Source organism: Mesoplodon mirus (assembly GCF_964341445.2).
Source record: "Mesoplodon mirus genome assembly, chromosome: 8".
In the NCBI taxonomy this organism is placed as follows: domain Eukaryota; kingdom Metazoa; phylum Chordata; class Mammalia; order Artiodactyla; family Ziphiidae; genus Mesoplodon; species Mesoplodon mirus.
In genome coordinates, this window is record NC_138984.1 from 74,359,173 (window position 1) to 74,382,809 (window position 23,637).

Genomic DNA, 23,637 nt, shown 5'->3' on the forward strand with positions numbered 1-23,637 from the left:
CAACGTGGGGAGTGAGAGTCCCAGAGGAACTGAGTGATGCTTTGTCTTGAGGTCAAGCTGAGAGAACAATTCTGCAGGAGGGCGATTAATGACAGCACTGTTTATAACAGAGTATTAGGGGGAAATACTGAGTATTCATTGGTAGGAAAACGGTTAAATAAATGGCAGTACATTCACACAGTGAAACCGCATAGAAAGGCTAAAATAAGTGCATTAGAGATATCTGTAGCAACATAGATAAATCTCTAGAAACATTAGTAGAATGATAAGCACAGCATGACACTATGGTATAAGTTTTAAAATATGCAGGTTGAGGCTATCTTTATTTTTTGATATAGGCACATGCAATAAAGGTAAAATTTTTCATTAGAATGATAAAAGACAGATTCAAGATAGTGGTTACCTCTACAGGGTGCGGGTAGAGAAAAAGGCATTGAGGAGTATAATCCGGCTCCACTTCTTTAAAAGGAAAGAGAAATATGAAACAAAGAAGACAAAATATTAATACAGTTGATCCTTGAACGACCTGGGGGTTGGGGGCCATGACCCTCTGTGCAGTCGAAAATCTGCGTATAACTTATGGTCAGCCCTCCGTATATGTAGTTCCTCCGTATCCACAATTCCACATCTGTGGATTTAACCAGCCACCAATTGTGCAATACTACAGTTTTTACTATTGAAAAAAATCTACATATAAGTGGACCTGTGCAGTTCAAACCCATATTGTTCAAAAGTCAACTGTATTTAACAAAGCTAGGGGTGGTGGACATCTGGGTGTTTGTTATATATTTGCTATGCTATTTTTCATGCTTGAAATAGTTAATTTAAAATGTTTTAATGACATTTTTTCCAAGTGAATCCCATTCTCCACTAGCTTCCACTATGAAATCAGAGCTTTAGGTTCTGTCAGCTGTTATTCAGTAACACTTAGAAATGTAGCAAACCATCTTGAATCTAATATTTAGTTAAGGGGAATCAACTTTCTCATAAGATAGTCATGTTCAAAATAAGTACCCTGTACTTCAAATAAGGTATGAAAATTACGTACTAAAAGTAGAATGCACTTTATATATAATCTTAAACTCCAGAATGGACTGCCTGACCTAATGTAATTTGAATATTAATGCTTTAACACATCTCAATTACATATTGATTTATTAGTAAATCAATTAGTAAATCAATTTAGCTCCCTCTTTATAAAATGCTTTTGAAGCATCATCAAACCCTCTCACACCAAAAAATAAATTATTTACATTTACATACTATGTATTGTGTGTATGAAATGAAAATTAGAACAAGCTAAATAGAATTAAGAAAAAAAATTATAGACATATCCATTCTAGAAGTTAACACAATCACTGTGATTACACCCAAAAATTTGTCCTAAGCTCCCCGTTAGGAAGACAGTGTTATTTGTAGTATGTGAGTACTTTCTTTCCTCGTTTGATGTCTCTTTCCCATGATTTTGAACTCTTCTGTAAACGTTCAAGTAATTTCTCCCAGTAATACACCTGTACAGCCAGCAAAGCTGCAGAATGATGTGTGCGGGCTCCCTGAGGGATCAGCAGTGACCCAGGGTCGACCTGACCTTGGAAGCACAGCTTCTACTAGATTTGGTTCTCTTTTGATTAACTAGGCAGATTTATCATGACTTGGTCCTTACATCCTTGATGTGCAGCTTTTTTCTCTTCTTCTGTCATAATTTCCCACAGGAGGAAGAAGCCTTGGCTGCATTTTTGTTTCTGAGGTTTTATCCTTGGGAGAAACTCTAACAGTGTCTTTCATGAACTGAGCTCAAGGGGTTTTTTATGATGTAGTGACAAACAAGAAGTAAAGTGCATGAAAGTTTGGTGATTTTTTTTTTCATTTTAGAATAAATCAAATTTATTTGAAGTAGAGCCAGACTTTACTTTTAAGGGCTTTTATGTACTAATTTACCTGGTGCATACTCTGGATGGGAGTGCTAATTTAGATGTTTTACTGCATATATCCTCATTTCTGTTTGGGAGCAGTACTAAGTTGCTGAGAACACAAAAGTTTTAAGACTTGGACCTTGACCTTGAAAGAGGATATGAGTTTTCATAATGCAAAAAGCTATTTCCCTAATAGATTGTATCAGTTCCAATATAAAACTAGCAACAACCTCTGATATTTCTTTTTTGGAAGTAGCTGCCAGTAGCTTTTAGGCATTTTTTAGAAGTATTTTTTGGCCATACTTACAGGTTAGGGAATATTAAGAACTGTTTTATAACTCTATACTTTTACCTGTAACAGTTTATACTGATATGTGGACAGATTGCTTATGAAATGTTTTCTTCAAAAGTAGTCTTTGCTTTGGAATGGCAGTAGTGTGTGTAAACAATTCACTGAAATGACAATATATAAAGGAGTTGGACCAGAGGACTTCAGAAGTGAGTTTCCAGTTTCAAAATGCTAAGTGTCAGCCCAAGTTTGATTTGTACATAAACACTATCTACCTAATATGAAACTACCAAGTCATAGTAAATCGAGCATAGTTGCTTGTGGTTGTGTGTGTATTACATGTATACATGTATTTGTAGGTTAAGATTTAGGGAGACAAGAAAAATTATTTATTCACATTTCTCAGTTCCAGAATTTAGTGGTACCAACTTTAACTGATGATCAGTAATGTTTTAAGAGCAACTAATCCCTGATGTATTTTAAAGAATGACAAAATCAAGAGAACCTTGAGCTCTTTCATTAACTATTCCTGAAGTCAAATACTCATAAGCTGTCTCTAAATCACCGAATCACAAGGTTGGAGGGGACCTCCAAATTCATTTTGTCCAATCAGCCATCCAATGCATGGAGCCCCTGTACGGCTTCCACACAAAGTAGCTGCCCACCATGTGCTTGAACGCACAGGGATGGGGGCTCATTACTTCGTGGGATTAAGACTGAGCAGCACAGTTGTCCAGAAAGCAACAAGAAGACATTAAGTATGACTTGAGAGGCAAGGAAGATAAGCCCTCAGGACCTCATTTTGCCTAAGAGTAGCCCTACAAGAGAAGACCAGTTAGCCCCAAATCCAGCCTTCCAGACCTTTCCTAACCAGGAAAGCATGTCCCCGTCTGAACCATTTTCATTGTAACATGTCTGCTCCAAACATGGGTAGCAGGGTGCTATGTGACTGCATCACCCACCATTCCCTATTAGCTGCCCATCTCCTAGAAGATATCCTTCCAAATTTAATGTTCTTCCAGTGTCTCCACAAAATACTTTGGCTCTGGCCAACCTTGCACGATGCTTGGCCTTTGTAGGTATGGCCTATGAGTTCTTCACTGTAAACTGTAGTCAACTTAGGGTCATGAAATGTTAAAGCACAATGAACCATTGTGTTCAAAATATTGTGTTATTTGAAGAAATTACTATCCCCTTGAAACTAGGTATTCTATTGTCCTTAATATTAAGTAATTCAACCTCGTTATTAATTCAAAACCTTTTCTTCCAGTTCCCTTTGTTTCAGTTTGGCATTTTTAATGCACTTCAATGCAGAAATTTTAGCTATTCTTTTAAAAAGATGTCCTGCCTTTGCTTTGAATGTAATAACTGCCCAGGGCCTGCATTTTTGGCCACATCTTAATTTGCAGGGGTAGGAAGGAAAAATACTTTTGGCCCAGTGTATTTTCCCAGGACAGTGTGGCTGTCATTGTTAATTAAAATAGTTCCCTAGTATGGGACATGATTCTTGTGTTTTCTTCATTGTGTTGAACATGTTCCAGGTTGGAACCTAATGAGCTTTTCTTTCAGTAATTGATGATATGTGTAGGTGCTTAGGCTGAGGTTTTTATTACAAAGGTACTTTTTACCTTTATTGTGCTTAAACCTGAAAGCTGGATGAAGTATCGTTGTTCCCCAGTTGGGTTATAAAATGAATGTCTGCTAGGCCAGAAACTATGGGTGGAAAGTGGGAACATCTTGTCACTAGAAGAGATACGTTGAACTCATTTGTTCAAGATAACTAAATATGTTTCTAAGCTAGGATATATGAGTTTCAAGTTATTGAGCATCCTGAAAGCATCATTTTTAAAAACTATATAAATTGAAGATATTGCATAGTATCTGCAGGCCTACCTTTTAATGCACCAGATGTCCCAAAATTATCATGCTTCTCTTACCCCATTAACACTGGTGTTAAGTACCAAAAAGTAGCCTTTGAATAATAATGGACTTTGTTTAAATGACTGCTATATTCACATTCCTTCCAATTTAGCAAGAGATTATTATTCATCCATATGGCTAAGTAAAATATTTCCACACTGTTTATTTTAAAATGTTTGGATGCCAGCAATGGATTCCAGACGCTATGAAGAACGTGAAATTAGGCATATTCCTTTCCTGATCATTAGCTCCATATTTCTAATTAGACAGTAAATTAATAAGAAAATGATAGTTGTGCACCAAGGAAGGGGACATGGGCCAGGCTCAAGTTTAGCAAAGAGCAGAACATCCTATAAAGAGCCAGAGCCTAATGGACATGGATTCAGCCTTTTGGATGATTATGTGCCATTACAGAATGAAATGATTATTAAACATGTCCCCTTGGCCTAACTAATGTGCCTTCAAAACAGTCGTTTATTCCCTGGTACAGAGAGGAGTTGGCCTATTACTTTCTGTCCTGCTTTTTCTGGGCCCCTAGAGCTGTCAGGAGTCTCATGGGTAGTTTTCAGAAATCCAGCAACATTGCCTCCCAATTCCAAGCCCAAGTCAGTAGGATCCTTACCACTTGGCCCTCTTTATAAAATAATAGCAAGAGGAATGTGCACTCTCCTATTTACTGAACATTTCAAACCATAAAAATCAGTAATGAGAAATAAAATGACCAAAGTTTCATTGGTAACAAAACAAAAATAGTTTAATAAATCCAACAACTCTTAATTCAGAGTCACAGAACTTTGAGCTGGAAAGGGCCCTAAAGAAATCTTCTATTCTGCCCCCTGTAGTACAAGATGAGAAACTGGGATACAAAGAGACTGAGTCCAGAGGTTGGGCTTCTGACATGCAGGCTGGAGCTCTTCCTTCCCTGCCTCTGCCCACCCTGGCCCATCCCCAAAATCTGGGGGAGGGTGCAAATGCCCATTTTCACATGTCATTTCCCTTATTCTCTCAAATTACCACCAAAAAGGGAAAAGGAAAAAAAATCCCATAATATCTCAGTTACTCTCTGAATTTCACCCAGGTATATAAATATTTTTGAACTTGGTCACTAGCACAGCTACATCAAACTAATGATCAGGTATAATCCTAAAGCTTCAGGTTGCTTAGAAAACATGTGAGCTGTGATTTTAGTCTTGTGAGTATTTCAAGATTTACAGTCTGAGTATGAAAAGATTTGACCTTGGAAGTGGAATATGACATTCTGTTTTGTGTGCGGGCTTCTGAATGCCGAGTAAGATGAGGCAGTCAAGTGGGGAGACTCAGAGATTCCTGTAGAATTCAGGTGGTCAGCCAGTGGTCAGGGTAGGATCTCTCAGCACAAGACAGGCCCCGTAATGACACTCCCTCAGTAAACTAGACAGCACGTCGGTATGAGAAGGATGAGAGCACATGACAAAATTCTCAAAAAGAGGTGCCCAAGAGACCCCACCCAGGTCCCTCGGGTATTTCGCAGTTTCTGAGTCTGTCTTATTTCCCGTGACTTAGGACTGGAGGCACTTTTGTCTCTAAGCTTCTTCTGCTTGGACCAGATGACAAAGTGGAAGCCTTAGTGCCATTACAAATGAATAAGCACATTACTGGAACACATAAAAGTCAGCTGTGGAACCTACAACTGTGGGACTTTGTCCCAGGGAAATCTCTGTGGTAGTGTAAATAAATTCTCTGTCAGAGCATGAAACGACCTGAAGAGCACCCAGGGTGGCCAGGTCACTGCTCCCACTGCCACCTCTGTATCAGAGCAGTTCTCTCAGGGGGCTTTCCCTTCATGTGACCCGTTCGCTTTTACAAACTCCCCCCTAACATAAAGAATCATCCTTTACGTGCCTTATGGGCAATTCTTTTTTTTTTTTTTGCGGTACGCGGGCCTCTCACTGTTGTGGCCTCTCCCGTTGCAGAGCACAGGCTCCAGACGCGCAGGCTCAGCAGCCATGGCTCACGGGCCCAGCCGCTCCGCAGCATGTGGGATCCTCCCGGACCGGGGCACGAACCCGTGTCCCCTGCATCGGCAGGCGGACTCTCAACCACTGCGCCACCAGGGAAGCTTTTACGGGCAATTCTTAGTCAGCAGTTCTGAATTTTAAACTGATTGATTTTCAGAGGAAATGCCTTTCCAGGGTACATAGGACTGTATACCTCCATGATGTCACTAATCCTCTCAACCTACCCCTGAAGTTGGGAAATTACCTAGGTAAGAAAGAATATGGTGAAATGCAAAGTGGCTCTGTAAATGGAGCTTTAGAAATCGATAGATCTTTTCAAAGATGCTGTGATCCACCTTTGTACCTGAAAAATCACAGAAACAAAGGCTTATGTTCTTTAAAGACTAAAAATATAAAGATCTATCGTTCAGGTCCTTCGGCTGGGGACAAATTTAAGCAGTGGGAACAGTCCCCTTCAGATTGAATATGTAGGCTGGGGCCCTACCGTGTGCAGCGTCTGCGGCCAGCTCAAGTCTTCGCTTCCACACAGCCCCCTCCTGGGCAGCTTCCTTCTCTCAGATCACCTGAGCCCTCACTCACTGCGGTGGGAACCCGAGGTCCTGACCACCGTGACCACAGCTGGGCCTGACTGTGCCTTCCCATGCCTGGCATGGAGGATGCCTCAGCTGGGCCAGAAATCTCAGGGAGCAACGAGGGACACACGGCAAGCCCACCAGGCTGACCAGGCCAGGCCTCCCTGCAGGACCCCAGCTCTCAGGGCAGCTGCACTGCCCACCACCTAGGATGCCAGCTGTGCCAACCAGCAAGGAGTGTAGCAAAGCCTAGCCTGGCAGCAGGGGCACAGGAGGAAGAAGGCCATGAGCCAGGCCTGTAAGGCAGCTCCAGGACTGCACGTTCAGGTACTCTGCAGCTCACTGCACATGTTTTCAGGAACCTCTGCTGAGATGGTCTCATCCTGGGAACCCTGGAAATGATTATCCACCACCATGACTTGTTTTCCTGGGAATTTATCCAGAGAAAGGCATTTCTATAACTGAAGACAGTCCTTTCGTCCCACCCTCACAATAATTGCTTTCCCATTATTTCAGTTCTGTTTCAGTTGCGTAATTTATTCACAGCATTCCAGTCCTGGTGGAAAGTTTGAGTCATTTACCTGAAGCCACAAAATGGCAGACACTTCTCACACTGCTTTTTTCTCGCTACCCCCTTGATTTCCTCATTGCTGTTCCCTGTACCATGTTCTCACACAGGAGGCGAACTGTTCGCTCATCTCTGACGTCCCCCTCAGCTTGCGTCAGGCTCCAAATTCTCATCACAAGCACTCACTCTCCCTTCCTCTTTGCTTTCCCATCCCCTCTGCACTCCTTCAGGTCCTCATCACACGCTCCCTGACCTACTGTCCTGCAACACAGGCTTTGCCCCTCCTGGTCCATCAGCTTCACTGTCCCCTCCTGGGATAATGCCTGTCCCTGCAGTCCATCCTTCCCCAGCTGCCGGTCCAAATCTGCAGCCCCTATCCTCCCCTCACCTTCTGGGCCAACCCTAGCCTCAAGGCTTCCCCACTCCTGCCCCTCCCAGCTGGGAGGGCACCCCCCCCAGCCCGCTTCTCCCTGGCCTCTGCCCTTCACACGCCAGTTTGAACTCAGTGGTCTCCAGTTCCACACCAAGGCAGAGGTTTGCCTGCTAAGAAAAACATCCAGGGAGAGGCAGCATGGGGTCAGGAGTGAGTGTGGGCTCCAGAGTCAGATCCACTTGTTTCCTTCCAGCTCTGTGAGCCCCGGCAAATCTCACCTGGTACCAGCTGCCCGGTGAGAAACACAGTACCTGCCGCTTGGCGTTTCTGTGGGACTGGCCCTATTGCTCTTCCTACTGGTGGGTGCTTTGTCAGAGCTGCCTGGTGCTGCAACTATTTGTGGCAAGGCTTCCTGGGAGCGGAGGGCTCACCTACTTGTATCCCTTAGAGTCTGGCCTGAAAACATCCCTACCAGCACTCTCCAGTAGAAGTGTAAACGCAGGGCACATGTCATTCTGAACTTCCTAGTAGCCACATTAAAAAGGAAAAAGAAAAATGTGTTTATTTTAATAGTGTAGTTTGTTTAACCCAATAGTTCCAAAATATCACTTCAACTTGTAAGCAGTATAAAAACAATGAGGTGTTTTACATTCATTTTTTTCATACCAGGTCGTCTTAATCCAGTGTGTATTTTATACTTACAGCACATCGCAGTTTGGACCAGCCACACTGCACTCGCTCGATGGCCACATGCAGCCAGTGGCTGTTGTATTGGACAGTGCATGTCTAGGCTGTGCTTGGGTATAAGTAACATGTGTCTAAAAGGCATGAGGTATAGAGCTTTAATGCTGGAAGGGGGCAGGGATACAGGTGACCGTGTTGTGACAGGATATAGTAGCCATAGCATCTTGTCATTACTCTGCCCAACTGAAAGTTGCAGAGGTTTATAAAACCCCTACTGGGGTTAGGGAAGAGCTTCAAGGCAGCTGCAGAGAGAAGAAATGGAGATGTGTTTTTGCTAGATCCTGGGTGTTTCAGCCAGAGACCATCTTGGGAATCACGATGGAGGCATGTGCTAGGAGCAGACAGGGGCCCTTGGGTTCAAAGGCCCATATTCCTGCCTTGTTATCCACAGACTATGGGTTTACGAGAAGCACACATGCTTGGATGCTTATATGCAATCTGCAGCCTTGATGTTTTATATTTTCACTTTTAGTCTAATATTTCCACCCCTGCAAGAATGCTTGCAGGGTGGGTATACACGACACCAACCTGTTCCAAGCAGCCCATGGATGCAGAATAGCCGGGAGGGGATGAACATGTATACCAGGCAGTTCTGACCCCCAGAGAGCTGAAGCATGATAGTGACTTATCATGATGCTTACTCTGTGCAGGGAATGATGCGGCCAAGACCTGGTTGTCTCTTCTCTGACTTAATACTCTTCGCACCCCTAAGGCTTGGGTGCCTCGTGGACATCTCATGAAGGAACATGTCTGAAACAAGAATGTCAGGAACAGACACTGAGAATGAGTGATGAAAGAAAACGCGGGGGCATGTCCAGTGGTGATATTGGAAGTGCACTAGCACTTTTTTGGCTGTTTTGTTTTTCTTGTTTGCAATGCCCATGAACCCTTGTGTTATGCAGTTTTGGGAGGAGGGGTTGTTTGTTTGGGTATTTTTTTGACAATTAGGAAGCAGCAAAAATTGAATACTATATAAAAATTAATGGGTTTAGATTTCTTTCATATCAGAAAAAGAAAGAAAAACAGTTGCATAGGCTGTTAGGTATTTATGCTACCAGAGAAATAGCATTTTCAAAATGTTGTTTGGTTGGTTTTCTAATGTCCTTTAAGAAATGCATTTTTCAAATGGTGCTATTATTTTAATTAATCAACTAAAATCAGTTTCTAATTTAACTATGAAATTATCATTTGGCTGTAAGAATAGCTATAATGCTAGTTTTAAACGTGCACTCTTTCAAAATTCTGTGGCCTAGGATTTATGTGAATGGTCTTTTGATTACTTTATTCATTCTTTGTGGGGAAAATGAACTCTCATCTCTTATGGCAGTTTCGCATTGTGGTTACTGGTTACTCATAATTATGTGTACTTTTTCTTGTGGTAGAGAATAAGCAGCGTTTTCTACAGTAGTATGCAGGAAATTCCCTAATATTTTCAAAATGAGTTTGTTTATATATATTCTTAGTTCTCACAACAAATAGCTAATTGCTTTCAATAAAAACCTCAAGTTTCCTAAACTGAATTATAGTTTATTTTTAACTTTCTTTTAAGGAACCAAGAGACAGTGGAGTGTGCTGCTAAATATTTTTGAAAATAATTTTGCACTAGGACATCGGAGCTGGAGGTTTATCATGTTGATGGAGAATGCTAATATTTCTGTATTTCTCATCAGTCTCGCTACATATGGGAGCTGGTGTATTTTCCATTCATTACTTACTGTTCTAGGAACATTCTCCCTGACCCATTAAATGAAGCCCTAGACAGAGTAAGTGGAAAGAACATTGTTTTATTACTGCTTTAGTGAGGCAAGTGCACACAGGTATTATTAGTTGGTCTTAAGAATGGTGCTTTTTACTTTGAGTAGAAAAGCCAAAGTAATCATTCCGTAGCTAAGGCTTTTAAGTTTAAGTGAACCTTCTTCATCCAATGTTGGTTGATCAGAACTGGTTGTTTTGGCTTTCCATAACCTTTATTTTTGAAAAAGAAAGTGGGGAGGAAAAACCAATGTCTTGGAACTTGCTTTGATGAAAATGGTGAGTTAAATCCATACCAAATGTAGTTTTTTGTGTTACATAGCAAAGTACAGGATTAGAGGGATAATGTAACTTTTAATGTGGGATCAGAAAGCTGCCTTTGTGTGGATGCCACAGACTTAACAAAAATAGAATCTTTCATTTCTTCTGATCAAGAATAATTTTGAACATTTTTTGAAGTTGCAGGAGAGGTAGCTTTAATTTCTATAGCAGACTGATTTTATGAGTCATCTGAGTTGACCGAAAGATAACCTAGTCAGCTGGCCTACAAGTCTACTGAAGGACTGTTAAATAATTTAACATTTTATAATTGGGCAACACTAGTCCTTTCTTTATGCAGTCTGAGGGATGGGGATTCAGGCATTTTGGTGTAACTTAACTTCTGATTCTAGGAGATAGAGCAGCAGCATAATTCTCCTAGCCCCATAGCTAGGGTGGTAGTTTCAGCAACCATCCGTTTTGGCCTTCGTGTGAAAAGCAGGCAAAACTATGCTGGCAAATTCCCTTAAAGATCCAGACCACTGTTCTGACCCTCTCCATGTACTTACAGACCTTCAGGGACACTCTCAGGACACTCAGTAAGAAAAGGTGTGAAGGGGAGGGAATACATACTTAGGTGCTAAATCTGACAGGCAAAAAATAAAAGGGAAATCTCAAAGCAAATACAGGCTATTAAATTGGATCCATCAACGTATATTTCTGAGCACCTATTATGTCCCCTGCATATGTGTAACCAGACATATAAAAGAAAGGATAATAGAGTGTTTCTTACTCATTATACTTGCCTAATGAAATTTAATATTAAATTTAGAAGAAGAAATGCTCATCATCCTGTAAAAAGTCAACATGTAGAATTTCAAGCCTACCAAATAATTAAATGGGAAGTGAATTCCTTTTGTGCATCTTGACTCTTTAAGGTATTATGTGTAAAGCACACAGTGCCTGGCACAGAGTAAAACCATAGTAAATGGCCAAGTTACTATTGTGTATGTTGATTTACGAATGTTTCTGCTCTCCAATCCCCTGTAGATGTAATGGCTAATAATAAACTGTAGAATGACATATAACTCCACTGGTCATTCTAAATGCCTGACAAGGAAAAGAAAGAGCCAGACAAAATCCTTGTTCCAGCACAGAAAGTCAGGCGAATCCACAAACCTGGGAACTCTCCTCTTGCCAGAGTAGATCTTAGAAGTAGCCAGGAGTGGAGGCAGGAACCATGAAAAACAAGCTTTTCTGCCAGCAGTCGGAGAACTTCTAGGCATCAGCTCCAAGATCCAACGTGCTCAGTAAGAACCACCCCTTCTTAGTCGTGTTTTCACCTGAAGTGTGTGACTCAGCACTGTTTAATTTTCCGTAGAGATGTATCTAATTTTATACCTATAACCTACAGTATGATAGACTTTACTTTCCATAAACCTTGCCTTAAATTAACGTTACTGGAATGCATTTATCCTGTGAAGTAGAACGTAGCTTCTTGGAAAATGCAACTCTCCCCCATGTGTAGAATTTCGGGGAGTGAGGACTTTGAAATGCTTTCACAGAGAGAAAAACTGCTCCAGTGGCCTTCAGAATCGCATGTTATAAAACTGTCATCAGGAGAGGTTAGGAAATGACCCTTCCCCACCACTGGCCTCTGGGCCACATGCTGCCCCTCTGGCTGACTCAGGCCCCGGGCAGGCCCCTTCAGAGCGCTGGGTGGGGTGAAGTTGGCCTCGTTGGCAGAAAACGTTAAAGCCCTATTCGTGGCAGCTGCTATCATCCATGCTTCTGTGCCTCGGCCCACTCTCCTTCTGTCTTCTCTCCCCTCACCTATTATTTGGGTCAGAACCAACCTCCAGAGACTCGTTTTTCATCCTTAGCTCCCAAGGTCTCTTCTGTGATCATCCGTCCTCGGATACTTTTCCCCTAATACAGTGCTTTTCAAATGTCTTTGAGACACGAAACCCTTTTTTCAAACAGAAACATACAGTGAAGCCCAGTGTTGAGAACAGATAAGGATGGAGCTGCTCCCGATTGGAGCCCTGCCGCCAGTTCTCACCCACCTCCCACATGGCTGCCCCTAAGAGCCCGGCGGAGCCCCCAGAGTCCAGGGAGCCTGGTTTAAACCCACTCACGTAGATGCAGCCAGTTTTATCAGAATCCACAGAGAAGTAGCTCAGCTTGTGGAGTTTCAGTTCCCTTCATAAGCACCTGCAGTGTGCTCTGCCCTCTCGCCAGGACCATCAGCCACAGGACAGTTATGGAAACGAAGGTCTGTCGTGGTGGACAGAGCAAGCCTTCAGAGGCAAAGCAGGGTCCTTCCTTTTCCCGATGCTAAACTGTCCAAATCCCCCTCGAGTCCGAGCCTGACTAGATGGGTCACCGCTGAGGCTGAGGTCCTGAAAAGCTGTGCTTATGGTGGGCTGTCCCACCCCAAAGGGTAGGAGCAGAGAAAGGATGAAAGTCTTGGGGGAGCAAGGGAAACCCAATCAGCAAGGCCCAGAAGTCAAAGCCAAGTGGGAGAGGAGTCAGGACCCAGGGCGTTTCCCAGGACAGAGCCCAAGCATCTGCCGCTGTCATCGACCATCCCTCCACGGTGTGAGTGGGTCAGGGCAGATGTGCGGGGAATGGATGGTCCTCTCGGTTCACAGAGTATTGTTTTACTCTCTTCAGTTCTAGCCCTTTGCTTGAACCCCTCCTCCCTCCATAAAGAAAGAAAACTCCTGTCAGCTCTCTCCCGCCTCCCTCCTTCTTAAGGGGCCCTGCGATTTTAGGCCCCGAGAAGGCTGCGCAGGCAGTTTACAGGCTAGCTCCTTGGTCACCAGAGCCAGAGCAGCAGTTTTCAGTCTTGTCTCTGGCCCAGCACTCTAGATCAGTCATGTCACAAGCCTCACATGCTTCCATGGACACGGGCGGGTTTTGCCAACTCCTTCCCCTCCACAGGCCTCGAGCGTTTTTGTATGTTGATAGTTCTAAAATCACTCTACTGACTGATGCAACTTGCCAAGGATACATTAGGAGTGTAGGGCTCTGAAGATCCAGCTGTACCATCTCTCCTCCACCCCATCCCCTCTTACTTAGGAAGATGCATCAATGTGAAAATGACATTAGAGTAGGTATAATCCTGAATTTGCTCTAATTTCTAAAAGAGTAACTATTAGGAAATATGTGCTTTATAACAAGTTAACCCTCTTATGGTTGACACAGAAACGAGGACCCTCTAATGTGCTTATAATTCAAATAACACTCTAATAAGCTACATTTAAGGTCTGGTGTCCTAGCAATATTGATACGAATTACAATATCGGAAGCTTTTAATTTATTGTTAGTCTCACCTGTATCCAAAAAGGAATGGTAGTGACTTGCACATGCTGATAAAACTCTTAACGTGGAAATAGAAATGTTTAAACCTTACGGAAATAGAAATGTTTAAACCTTATCTAAATAAGGGAGATAAGACAAATGTAACCACCCTTTGTGCAAGTTACTGCAAGCATAATATTTAAGCATGAGCTTCCCGGTAGCAAAAGTAAGAAAAGGAAGTGTGATGAAGAGAAAGTATCCTTCTTTTGAGAAAGAGAAGTTCTTTTCAGGTACTAAATTTTAAAATTGGTTTGTCACACACAACACTGAATGTAAGGGATGATACAATGAACCACATTTTTACAACCACCACAGATGCATCATATTTATGACCCTTGATTGGATTGTGCCCCTCCCCCTCACAGAGTAACTCTAATTTGCTTTGCAAAACCATAGTCATCTTGCCTGATAGATACATAGGCTCCAAAACTTAAGATAAGGACAACTTGGTAATATACTGCCAGAAGCTTACATATGTTCAGTCAACACTTATTAGAGGTCCATCCCCAGCCTGGTTGTAAATTCAGGCCATAGATTAGGTTTGGAACAGACTGAATTCCCATCAATTAAAGCTAATATGTTTATTTCATTACTAAAACTGCAGGATTTCTAATTGATTTGATATTTAAAATCTCATTCTTTAGGAGTTCTTTGGAACTTATCCTCATGCGATGCCGTAAAGATGACAATCATCCGCGATGCTCTCTCAACCCTGACAAACACTGTGATTGTTCCACATTCTGGATGGAATAACTCTTCTTTTGATGACGATCATAAAATTAAATTTCAGACTTCACTCGTTCTGCGTAATACGACAGGTTGCCTGAGGTAGATGTTTGTTTCTTCTTTACGATTAAGTCTGTGATTAAATAATATGCGTCATAGCTAAGTTGATTTCAGGATGATTTAATATTTCATTTTTATTAATACCTCTCTGAGTTTCCAAGTTTTTTTTTAAATTTAGACCACAGGGCTTTGTTATCCTATGAGGAAAACATTGTGAGCACAGAGCAGTGGCTTGAGAGACATTATCTTATAAATGACTCTTCTATAGATCAGTCAAAAAAGCCCTTTCAGTCTGAAATTACTGTCAAAATTCCAGTGTTTTCCACTTGAGCAGCATTTTTCTGGTTGTCACATTCTGATTGCTAATGTGTCAGCAGCCTGGTGTTTGTTTAAATTCAAAATGTGGAAGTGTAAACTTCAAGTTATAAAGTAACTTAGTCACGGGGATGTAATGTGCAGCAAGGTGACTGTAGTCACTAATATTGTGCTGTAAAGTTGAAAGAGGCTAAGAAAGTAAATCTTAAAAGTTCTCATCACAAGAAAAAAACACTTGGTAACTTTGTACGGTGACAGCCGGTAACTAGACTTACTGTGGCGATCATTTCACAATGTCTACAAACGTCAAATTATTGTTCTGTACACCTGAAACTAATATAATGTCTGTTAATTAGACTTCAGTCTTTTTAAATGTAATGATTAAAACTTTTTTGCTTTTAAAAGGGTGCAAAACGGTGTGGTTTAAGCAATCATTGGGTTTAGAGTTTTATAAATCAATGAAAATGAGCCCAAATACTCTTTTCAGTCATTATCTTTAGCATTTAAAGTCCATAAAGCCTCCTTTAACTGTACACGGTGCTGCTCATTATTTGCCATTAACTCTCATCAGCTCAATTTCCACCCAGTTTCCCAGGCTTACTGGGAACTTGAAACAGAAACCTTGGGGCAGAGTGGCCTGGTGACAACAAGAGTGGGCGCTGGCTTCAGACAGACTGACTTCCTGTCCCATTCTGAGCCTCAGTTTCCTCATCTTTACAATAGGGGTAATAATAACATCTCAGAGTTGTGAAGACTCAGCTTGTATAAAATGCTTCGTGTAGCGTCTGACACACAGTGAGCGCTATTTACCGGTTAAGCTAAGATGTCTGAGCATCTCTACACCAGAGCTCGAGAGAGGGGGGCAGGGAGGGGCCTGGGCTTCTGCTCTGAAGCCTTCCGCTACTGTGATGGGTAACTGGGGCAGGGGAGGGGAGGGGGCGACAAGAGTCAGGCTCCTAGAAGGCAGGCCAGTTCCCTGACTCAGATTCCTGCATCACAGGACGGGTCACATGGCCTCGACTGCTGATCTGTGGGGCAGCAGCTCATCTCCCTGTACCTGGCTCAGGGGAGGCCGTGAGCCCTCAGCTAGCCTGCCAGGCTTCAGGGGAGGCCCAGGGACAGGACACACGCTCAGGCTCCCCCAGTGGTTCAGGGCTATTAACAGTTGGTGAATGCCTTCTGTGTAAATTCAGTGATGGACAAAACAGAGTAGGTCGCGGCTCGGATAGAACCAAGTTCTATTGATGGAGACAGGTAAATAAATAAACAAGAAAATAACAACAGATGCCATTTAAAACATAGGGTGATGTAAGAGTTACTAGGTGTCACTTTGATGGTCAGGCAGTCTCTCATAGGAGGTGAAGTTTAAGCCTAGTCGGAAATACCACAGGAGCTGCTCCTGTGAGGGCAGGGGTTGGGGAGGGGAGGAGGACACACTCGAGACAAAGGGAACGGGGAGTGTACAGGCTCTGGGGCAGGAGGGGGCTTGAGGCTGGAGCTTAATGGGCAAGGTGCAGCGTGAAACCAGTTACCTCGGATTTTTTAGATCAGAGCAAGGAGTGCACCACGTGCCAAGTGTCATGGGGAACCATCAGAGGGTCTACTCACAAGAGTAGGGATGGTTTCTGGCTGTGATGGGGGCAACAGTGGGGGCAGGAAGGCAGATGATGAGGGTGACAAAGGCCAGGCACCGGAGAGAGGTCGGCAGAGCGGAGTACGTTGTGGAGGGAGAGGCTGACAAGGTTTGCTCACGGACTGAATATGAGGGGCGAGGAAAAGGGAGGAAGTAAGGACAGCTCCTAGATCTTCGGCTGGATCAGCTGGGAGCACGGAAGTGCTGTTGATGAGGTCCAGCAGAGGGGCGGAGGAAGGGTGGGAGAGGGGAGCAGCTGAGGGTTTTGTCTGGTCCACTTTGAGATGTCTAATTAGCTGTCCATGTGGATAAATGTAATGTCTGGGTAAACAAGTCTGGAATTCTAGAGAGGGGTTGGGCTAAAGATAAAAACTGGGGAGTCATGGGTCCATAGGTTGTATTAAATCCAAGGAGCAGAAGGAGGCCACCCAGAAGAGCACAAAGATAAAGATAGGAAGCGACCAAAGTAGCCCTGGGCACTCCAGAGGGACCCACAGGCAGAAGAGGCTGAGAAGGGAAGACAGCAAGATGAGAGGAAAACCAGAGGGATACCGGATCCCTGTTAGAGGAACAGCAGAGCTTAGCTGTTGAGAGCTACTGAGAGGTAACCCTGGATAAGAACAGTAGAGGGACGTCAGATATGTAACGCTCTGTTGTCATTCAGTCATAAATAATTTATATTGTCTACTTTTATTTTCTCTTAAACCACTGTAGCAGGAAGCCTCTAAGATGGACGCAAAAACTCTCGCCTGCTAGTGTGTTATGCCCATGTGTATTCCCCTTTCACTGAGTGAAATCCTTCAAATAAATAGTAATTCTGAAGTTATAGATGCCACTTTTGAGATTATGTTACAAAGAGACTGGCCTATGTCTTGCTCACTCTTTCTCTTGTTGCCTCATTCTGAGCGAAAGCTGGCTGCCATGTTGTGAGCTTCCCCAAGTAGAAACCCCCTTGGCAGGAACTGACGTCTGGCAAACAGTGAGAAGCTGAGGATTGCCACAGTCACGTGAATGGACTTGAAAGTGGATTCTCTGAGGACTGGGAACAACCACTGGTGTGAACTTGGAAGTAGATCCTTCCTAAGTTGAGCCTTCAGATAACTATAACCCCAGATAATAGCTTGATTATAGCCTTATGGGAGACTTCAACCCAGAGGCACCCAGCTAAGAAGCACCTGAATGCTGGACCCAGAGAAACCATAATACAACAAGTATTTATTTTTTGAGCTGTTAAATATTGGGGTAATTTGTTATACAGCAATATATAACTAATAGAATCATGAATTAAAGAAAAGTATGTATTCTAATATCTCAAATAAGTGGGGCAGATGAATTTATATGATTTCTAATTTTATTTAATTTTAGTTAGCAAATATATTTTGTGTAATATTGACTGAAGATTCTTTTATGTTCTAGTAGCTGGTCAGTATTGATATAGGTTTGATAATATTTAATATGGAATTGAAGATAATAAGTGTTTTCTCTTTGTATGGGACAGATATGCAGCTTATTTTTTTGTTTATTCCCATGGTTGATATTCAGCTGATTCAGACTTTGTACTTCAAACTGATTGTTAGTCTAACATCTCTTCTACTTTGTTGACACCTTCATATGATTAATCAGTGCCTTTGTTACTTTGGCTATTAAATATTTTTTAGTAACAAACAAACAAAAAGAACAGTGGAGAGATCATGGGTGATAGTATCTCTGGCCTCAGAAAAACAAAGGTGAAAAGAAAAGTCATTCCCAATCCCCCTTACCTAGTCTAAGTTTTGCAAAATCTCAGAGTTAGCCTAGAACCCTTGTTAATGGCACATAAAATAGAGCCTTATAATTTGGTATCAATTCACGAAGTTGAATTGATAGCACAAATTTCCATATGGATGAAACCTAAAACAATTTTCAGGTTTTTTAATAATTAAAAAGATAAGAAAAATTGTGGCATGAGCAAGTATTCCTATTTAACTTGAAATGTTTATACAAGAAATATGTTTCCTCTGTTCATTCAAGAAGCATTTTTGACCAACTACTACATGCCAAACATTTTAATAGGTGCAGGGACTGCAAAGACCTTATGACCTAACAAGGGAGGTAAAGGATGTCTGAAAACAGCAACCGTGCATGGCTAGCAAACATCCTTTTACATGGTGGGCACTTCCTAATTGCTTCCTATGTAGCAGCTCATCTCTTCCTTACAGCAACCTTACGAGGTAGTTACTATTATTCCCCCTTTCTTACATATGAGGAAACTGAAGATAAGCCCCAAAATAATTATTTTAGGAGGTTAGAAGGTGGCCTGTCAACAAGAGAGATACAAAGTTCAAGTGCCCCTGCTCCCGTCTATTTGTGTGGCTAATAGGGGGCTGGCTATTATTGTGAGCTCCCTCGAGATTAAAATGCAGGCTCCAAATGCCTCTTCAGACCAGATCCACGTGCTGCTGTGTCACCCGTTCTCAGATCATTAAGGTAATAAGGCTCCGCAGCTAACGAGCTCCCCCGTGCCTCTGCCTGTTTAGGAATCTCAGCTCCGCGGGGGAGGAAGCGCGGAAGCAGATGCGATCCTGTGAGGGGCTGGTGGACTCTCTGTTGTACGTGATCCATACGTGTGTGAACACATCCGACTACGACAGCAAGGTCAGTGCCCGCCTGGCCGTGAACGCGCAGTGGCAGAGGACAGCAGCTGCCGACCGCCGCTGTCCGCGTGCCATTGACTCTTTCTGGAATTCTTGACCCTCTCCTTGTTAGACTACGCTCCAGATTAAAGGGAGACTGTCTCAAAGCAAATAAATAAATAAAGGGAGACTGTCTCTAAAAATTACAAGTTAACAGGGGCATGAGAACTTAATAGCCTTAGAACCATGAAAACTGAGTGACTCCCATGTGGCGAAGGATCTACCAGGGTCCAGACCTTCTCTGTGGTTTCTCCTGGGCTCATCGTCAAGGTGATTGCCCCGCTGCTCTTTCCTCCAGTCCCGTATCCCCTGCTGCTACAGTCAAATCCATCTGGATCTAAGTATCTACTGAATAAAAGTTTCTGGTCCAGACACTGGAATCCCCCCAACCTCTCTTCCCTTCTTGCCTCGGTACCAACCCTGGGTGCCCCTTTCTACATGCAGGTTGCAGTCTTTCACCCACTCCCTCTGTTACCAGCATGTCCCCCTTATCCTCCCCTCCTATTTCCTCCATCCCGGCCCTCTCACAAGGAATTCTGCTCATCATTTTTCAGCTGTGATGTCATCCAGGGTCTGCCCCAGCATCAGGGCCCAGGGAAGGTGGGGAGAAACAGGAAGGAGGGACTAAAAGTGTCAGGAGTCCCAAGGCAGGCCGGGCACTTGTTCCGGATGGGCTGGACGAAGAGGGGCCACAAACAGGCCTGGGGTCGTAAGCAGGGGTCTAAGAGGGAAAAGAAGACTGAGTGGTAGGATTGGGGGGGAACTAGAGGAGAAATTCAAAGTGACGGCCAAGTTTTTATTTGAGCTTCAACTGAACCAAAAGATCTGCAGAAGATATTGAGAGGAATCAGCAAGTTAGAAGGGGAGCTCACTAGGCAAAACTGCACTTGGTTTTAGACACACTTGGTTGAAGTGGGTTGGCCTGCCAATTAGAGGCGTGATACAGACTTTGAGGAACAAAAGACCATGTGCAGAAGGCAAAATGTCAGCAGAGAAAGAGATCAGATCGTGGAACTTTCCACAGAGGGACGTGGGGAGGTGGGAGATGGAAGGAGATGACAAAGGTGGCACTTGCGGGGAGGGGCTGTGCCCGGGGTGGAGGCTGGTCGCACCCGCTGTCACGATGAGGATTCCCAGTGGTGAGAAGGGGGGCGCTCTGGTAACTTGGGCGCATCTCTGCCACTGCGGCAGCCCTGAAGCAGAACCCTGGGCATTTTCTTCTCCAGAGCCTCGCACAGTTCACTCAGCAGGCAGTCAGATCGTCAGCTGCACCGCGGATGGCTCTGCACTCTGTCACTGGGTGTCCCGCCAACAGTCTGGAATCACCATTCTGACCTTAGACTGTTGCAGTTCCCATAAAGTGAAAAGCAGTTCTTTCATGTTCTACATTTCTTTACTATCACTGGTGCTCAGTACAGAAACACTTTGCACTAATGTGCCACGGTGGTTTTAATCCTACACTGTGTTGGGTTTCAGACCGTGGAGAACTGCGTGTGCACACTGAGGAACCTGTCGTATCGGCTGGAGCTGGAGGTGCCCCAGGCCCGGCCGCTGGGGCTGAACGAATTGGATGACCTACTCGGAAAAGAGTCTCCCAGCAAAGACTTGGAGCCAAGCTGCTGGGGGAAGAAGAAGAAGAAGAAAAAGAGAACACCACAAGAGGATCAAGTTAGCATTTTACTTGACATGAAACTCTAAAGTTTCGTTTCCTCTGGGAGTGAGAAATCACATATTTGGCAAGAAAAAATTTTTTTCTCATGATGCAGTTTTTCTGCTTAGCTCTAGCTGAGTCTAGCAGAAAGGAACGTTTTCAGGTGTTGGATACTGTGTTCACATATTTGCTTCCACTAATGCGTGCTCTTTGTCTTTCAGTGGGATGGAGTTGGTCCTATCCCAGGACTGTCCAAGTCCCCCAAAGGGGTTGAGATGCTGTGGCATCCGTCAGTGGTAAAACCATATCTGACTCTTCTAGCAGAAAGTTCCAACCCAGCCACCTTGGAAGGCTCTGCTGGATCTCTCCAGAACCTCTCTGCTGGAAACTGGAAGGTAGGATGTCTTCTACTTGTGCACACTTCTTGCAGTCAGATCAGCAATGATCATGGAAAGGGACACGGTTGTTTAGAGTTTGGTAAAGGGAGGGAGGAAAAAAGCAGGGAGATAGCAGTCGGCTCTGGGGATCCAAGGATGAATATGACGTAGCCCTTCCCCATAAGAAGCTGAAGGCTGGCGAGAAAAACAGACAGATGGAGCCAGTACAGTGTAGACTGTGGGATATGTGTGCAGCGGGGTCTTGGAAGAGGACATCTAACCCAGCCTGGCAGGTGAGGGAAAGGCAAGGAACGAGAGGAGCCAGAACGTAGGGAAGGGTTCCTGGAAGGGTGGTGCTGCCCAAATGGAACCTTTAAGAATGAGTAGAATTAAGCCAGCAGAGTCGAGGTCGGGGTGTACAGGGAACCAACCAGATAAAGGGACAACAGGGGAAAGGCGTCACAGTGAGGATGCCGTGGGTAGAGGCTACAGGCCGGTTGCCGGGACGTGGAGGGTGGGACGAGGAGTGCACCGTGGAGCTGGGCCTCTCGACCAGGCCTGACAGCCAAGCTTCAGGAGCTGGGACCCGACCTTCGGACCAGAGGGGCCGCTGAAAGGGTTTAAGCAGACCAACGGCACAGGCTGTTGTGGACACTGTTGGATCTCGTCTGCAGCAGTGCAGAAGGCGAATTTGAAGTAGAGGACAGTCGAGGCTGGGATTCCGTAGGGGAGTCTGGTGAGAGATGCCAAGGGCCTGAATTAGAGCTGAGGCTGGGCCGCGCCATTCCTCTCTCAGACACTTATAGAACATACACATGGCAAAGTTTCCACCTCCACTAATACGTGTGTGACTTCTTTAGGAAAACCGAAGGTGATTTCTACTGTTACCACTATAAGCAAGTTCTCACAACGTTTTAAATGTCATCTAACAACTTCCCAGACAATCCTTGTTTGAAACATTTCAACCTCTAGAAATTTCCTAACAAGTATATTTTAGTAGAATTACTATAATGCTTGTTTTTGACTACTTCCTCCATCACCCCCTCCCCAAATGAATTGGCCATCATTTTTTCCGTGAGAGTGAAAAGCATTGCTAGGCCTAGGTAAGGTTTGTTTCATGCGGCCAGCTGCTCTAATGAATATATACAGATAATTACGGCCTAGTGCTAAGACACCGTGGCTATTTTGTTATTGTTCTTGATATGTGTGTAACTGAGTCACTTTGCTGTACAGTAGAGGTTGGCACAGCACTGGAAATCAACTATAGGTCAATAAAAGTGAATAAATAAATAAATTTAAAAAAAATTAAAAGTGCTAATAGCTTAGCATCTAAGTGCTGGCTCTGGAGCCAGACCCCTTGGCTTTGAATCCTCCCCCACCCCCCTTACTATCTGGGGGCCTCAGATCTCTCTGTCCTCAGTTTCATCATCTGTAAAATGGAAATAATACCTACCTCATTTGGCGGTTTTAAGGATTAAATGAGATAATAAATGTGGAGGACCTAGGAGAGGGCCTAGCACATAAGTATCCAAAATATTTATGTTGGTGACTCAGTGTTCGCCTCCAGCTTCTTATGACCTGAGAATCATTTGATGATGATAAGAAAAAAGACAATAATTAAAATAGATACAGTTTGAGTTGTAGAATTTTATTTTCTGGAATCTTTAGTGAATAAACGTCCAATGGCAAGGTCGTTTAAAATATAAACATTATATGGAAGTGATTTCAAAAGTGTCTAAAATAGTAAATCAAAATATTGGCCCTCATTAAGAAGACAAGATAATCATGGCCACAGATGTGATCAAGTCAGAAGCTCTCTGGGAGTGGTGATGGCTGTAGTGCTCTGGCAGGGAGGCGCCCAGGGCTGGGCTGAGCCAGTTGGTCTCCAGGCGAGACAGGTGTTGGTTCTGTCCTTTTGCAGGTTTCAGAGAGGGAAGTTGCCAAAGCTGCCCAAGTCCTTTACCTGATAGCAAGTCATGTATTTTATTTCTCTTGCAGATATCATTTGATTTGGAAAACAGGAGTATGGATTTCATCCGAAGAAAGCTAATAGGATCTTTGAAATGCATCTTTTCCTTTTATTTGTGTTATTAGAATAATCTAGTCTGTTGGTATTAAGGAAACTGAGTAGTCAGTCACATATTTTCATGTTCAAAATAATACAAAGGGCTGGCAGATCGGTGTCCTCGTGTCTTGACCACAGCAGGAAAGTATTAGCTGTTTTATGAGCAACATTTTTCAATTATCCTAAATTTTGAAAGACAATTTGCATTGGTAAAAATGGCAGTGAAAACTCAAAACAAGATTAAAGACCCATTTTCAAATGTTACTTTTTTTGTTTGTTTCCTTGATGACTTAGTGTTCGTTCCCAATTCATGCGGTGCCCAAACTGACTCACCGTACAGACTTGCCTCTTAATCACAAAAGAAGTTCTTGACTGTGGATTAAAAA

At 43.4% G+C, this 23,637-nt stretch overlaps 1 protein-coding gene across 13 annotated transcripts in view; it reads left to right on the top strand.

Annotated features, from left to right (window-relative positions):
• Nucleotides 1–23,637, top strand: part of PKP4 (plakophilin 4) — a 249,075-nt gene that overhangs the window by 211,623 nt on the left and 13,815 nt on the right. For all 13 annotated transcript variants that reach the window (XM_082630307.1, XM_082630309.1, XM_082630310.1 and 10 more), the window contains 4 exons: nt 14,397–14,580; nt 19,003–19,120; nt 20,635–20,826; nt 21,031–21,204. In XM_082630307.1, coding sequence (XP_082486433.1) covers nt 14,397–14,580; nt 19,003–19,120; nt 20,635–20,826; nt 21,031–21,204 — 668 coding nt within the window. The remainder of the gene's footprint in view (nt 1–14,396; nt 14,581–19,002; nt 19,121–20,634; nt 20,827–21,030; nt 21,205–23,637) is intronic.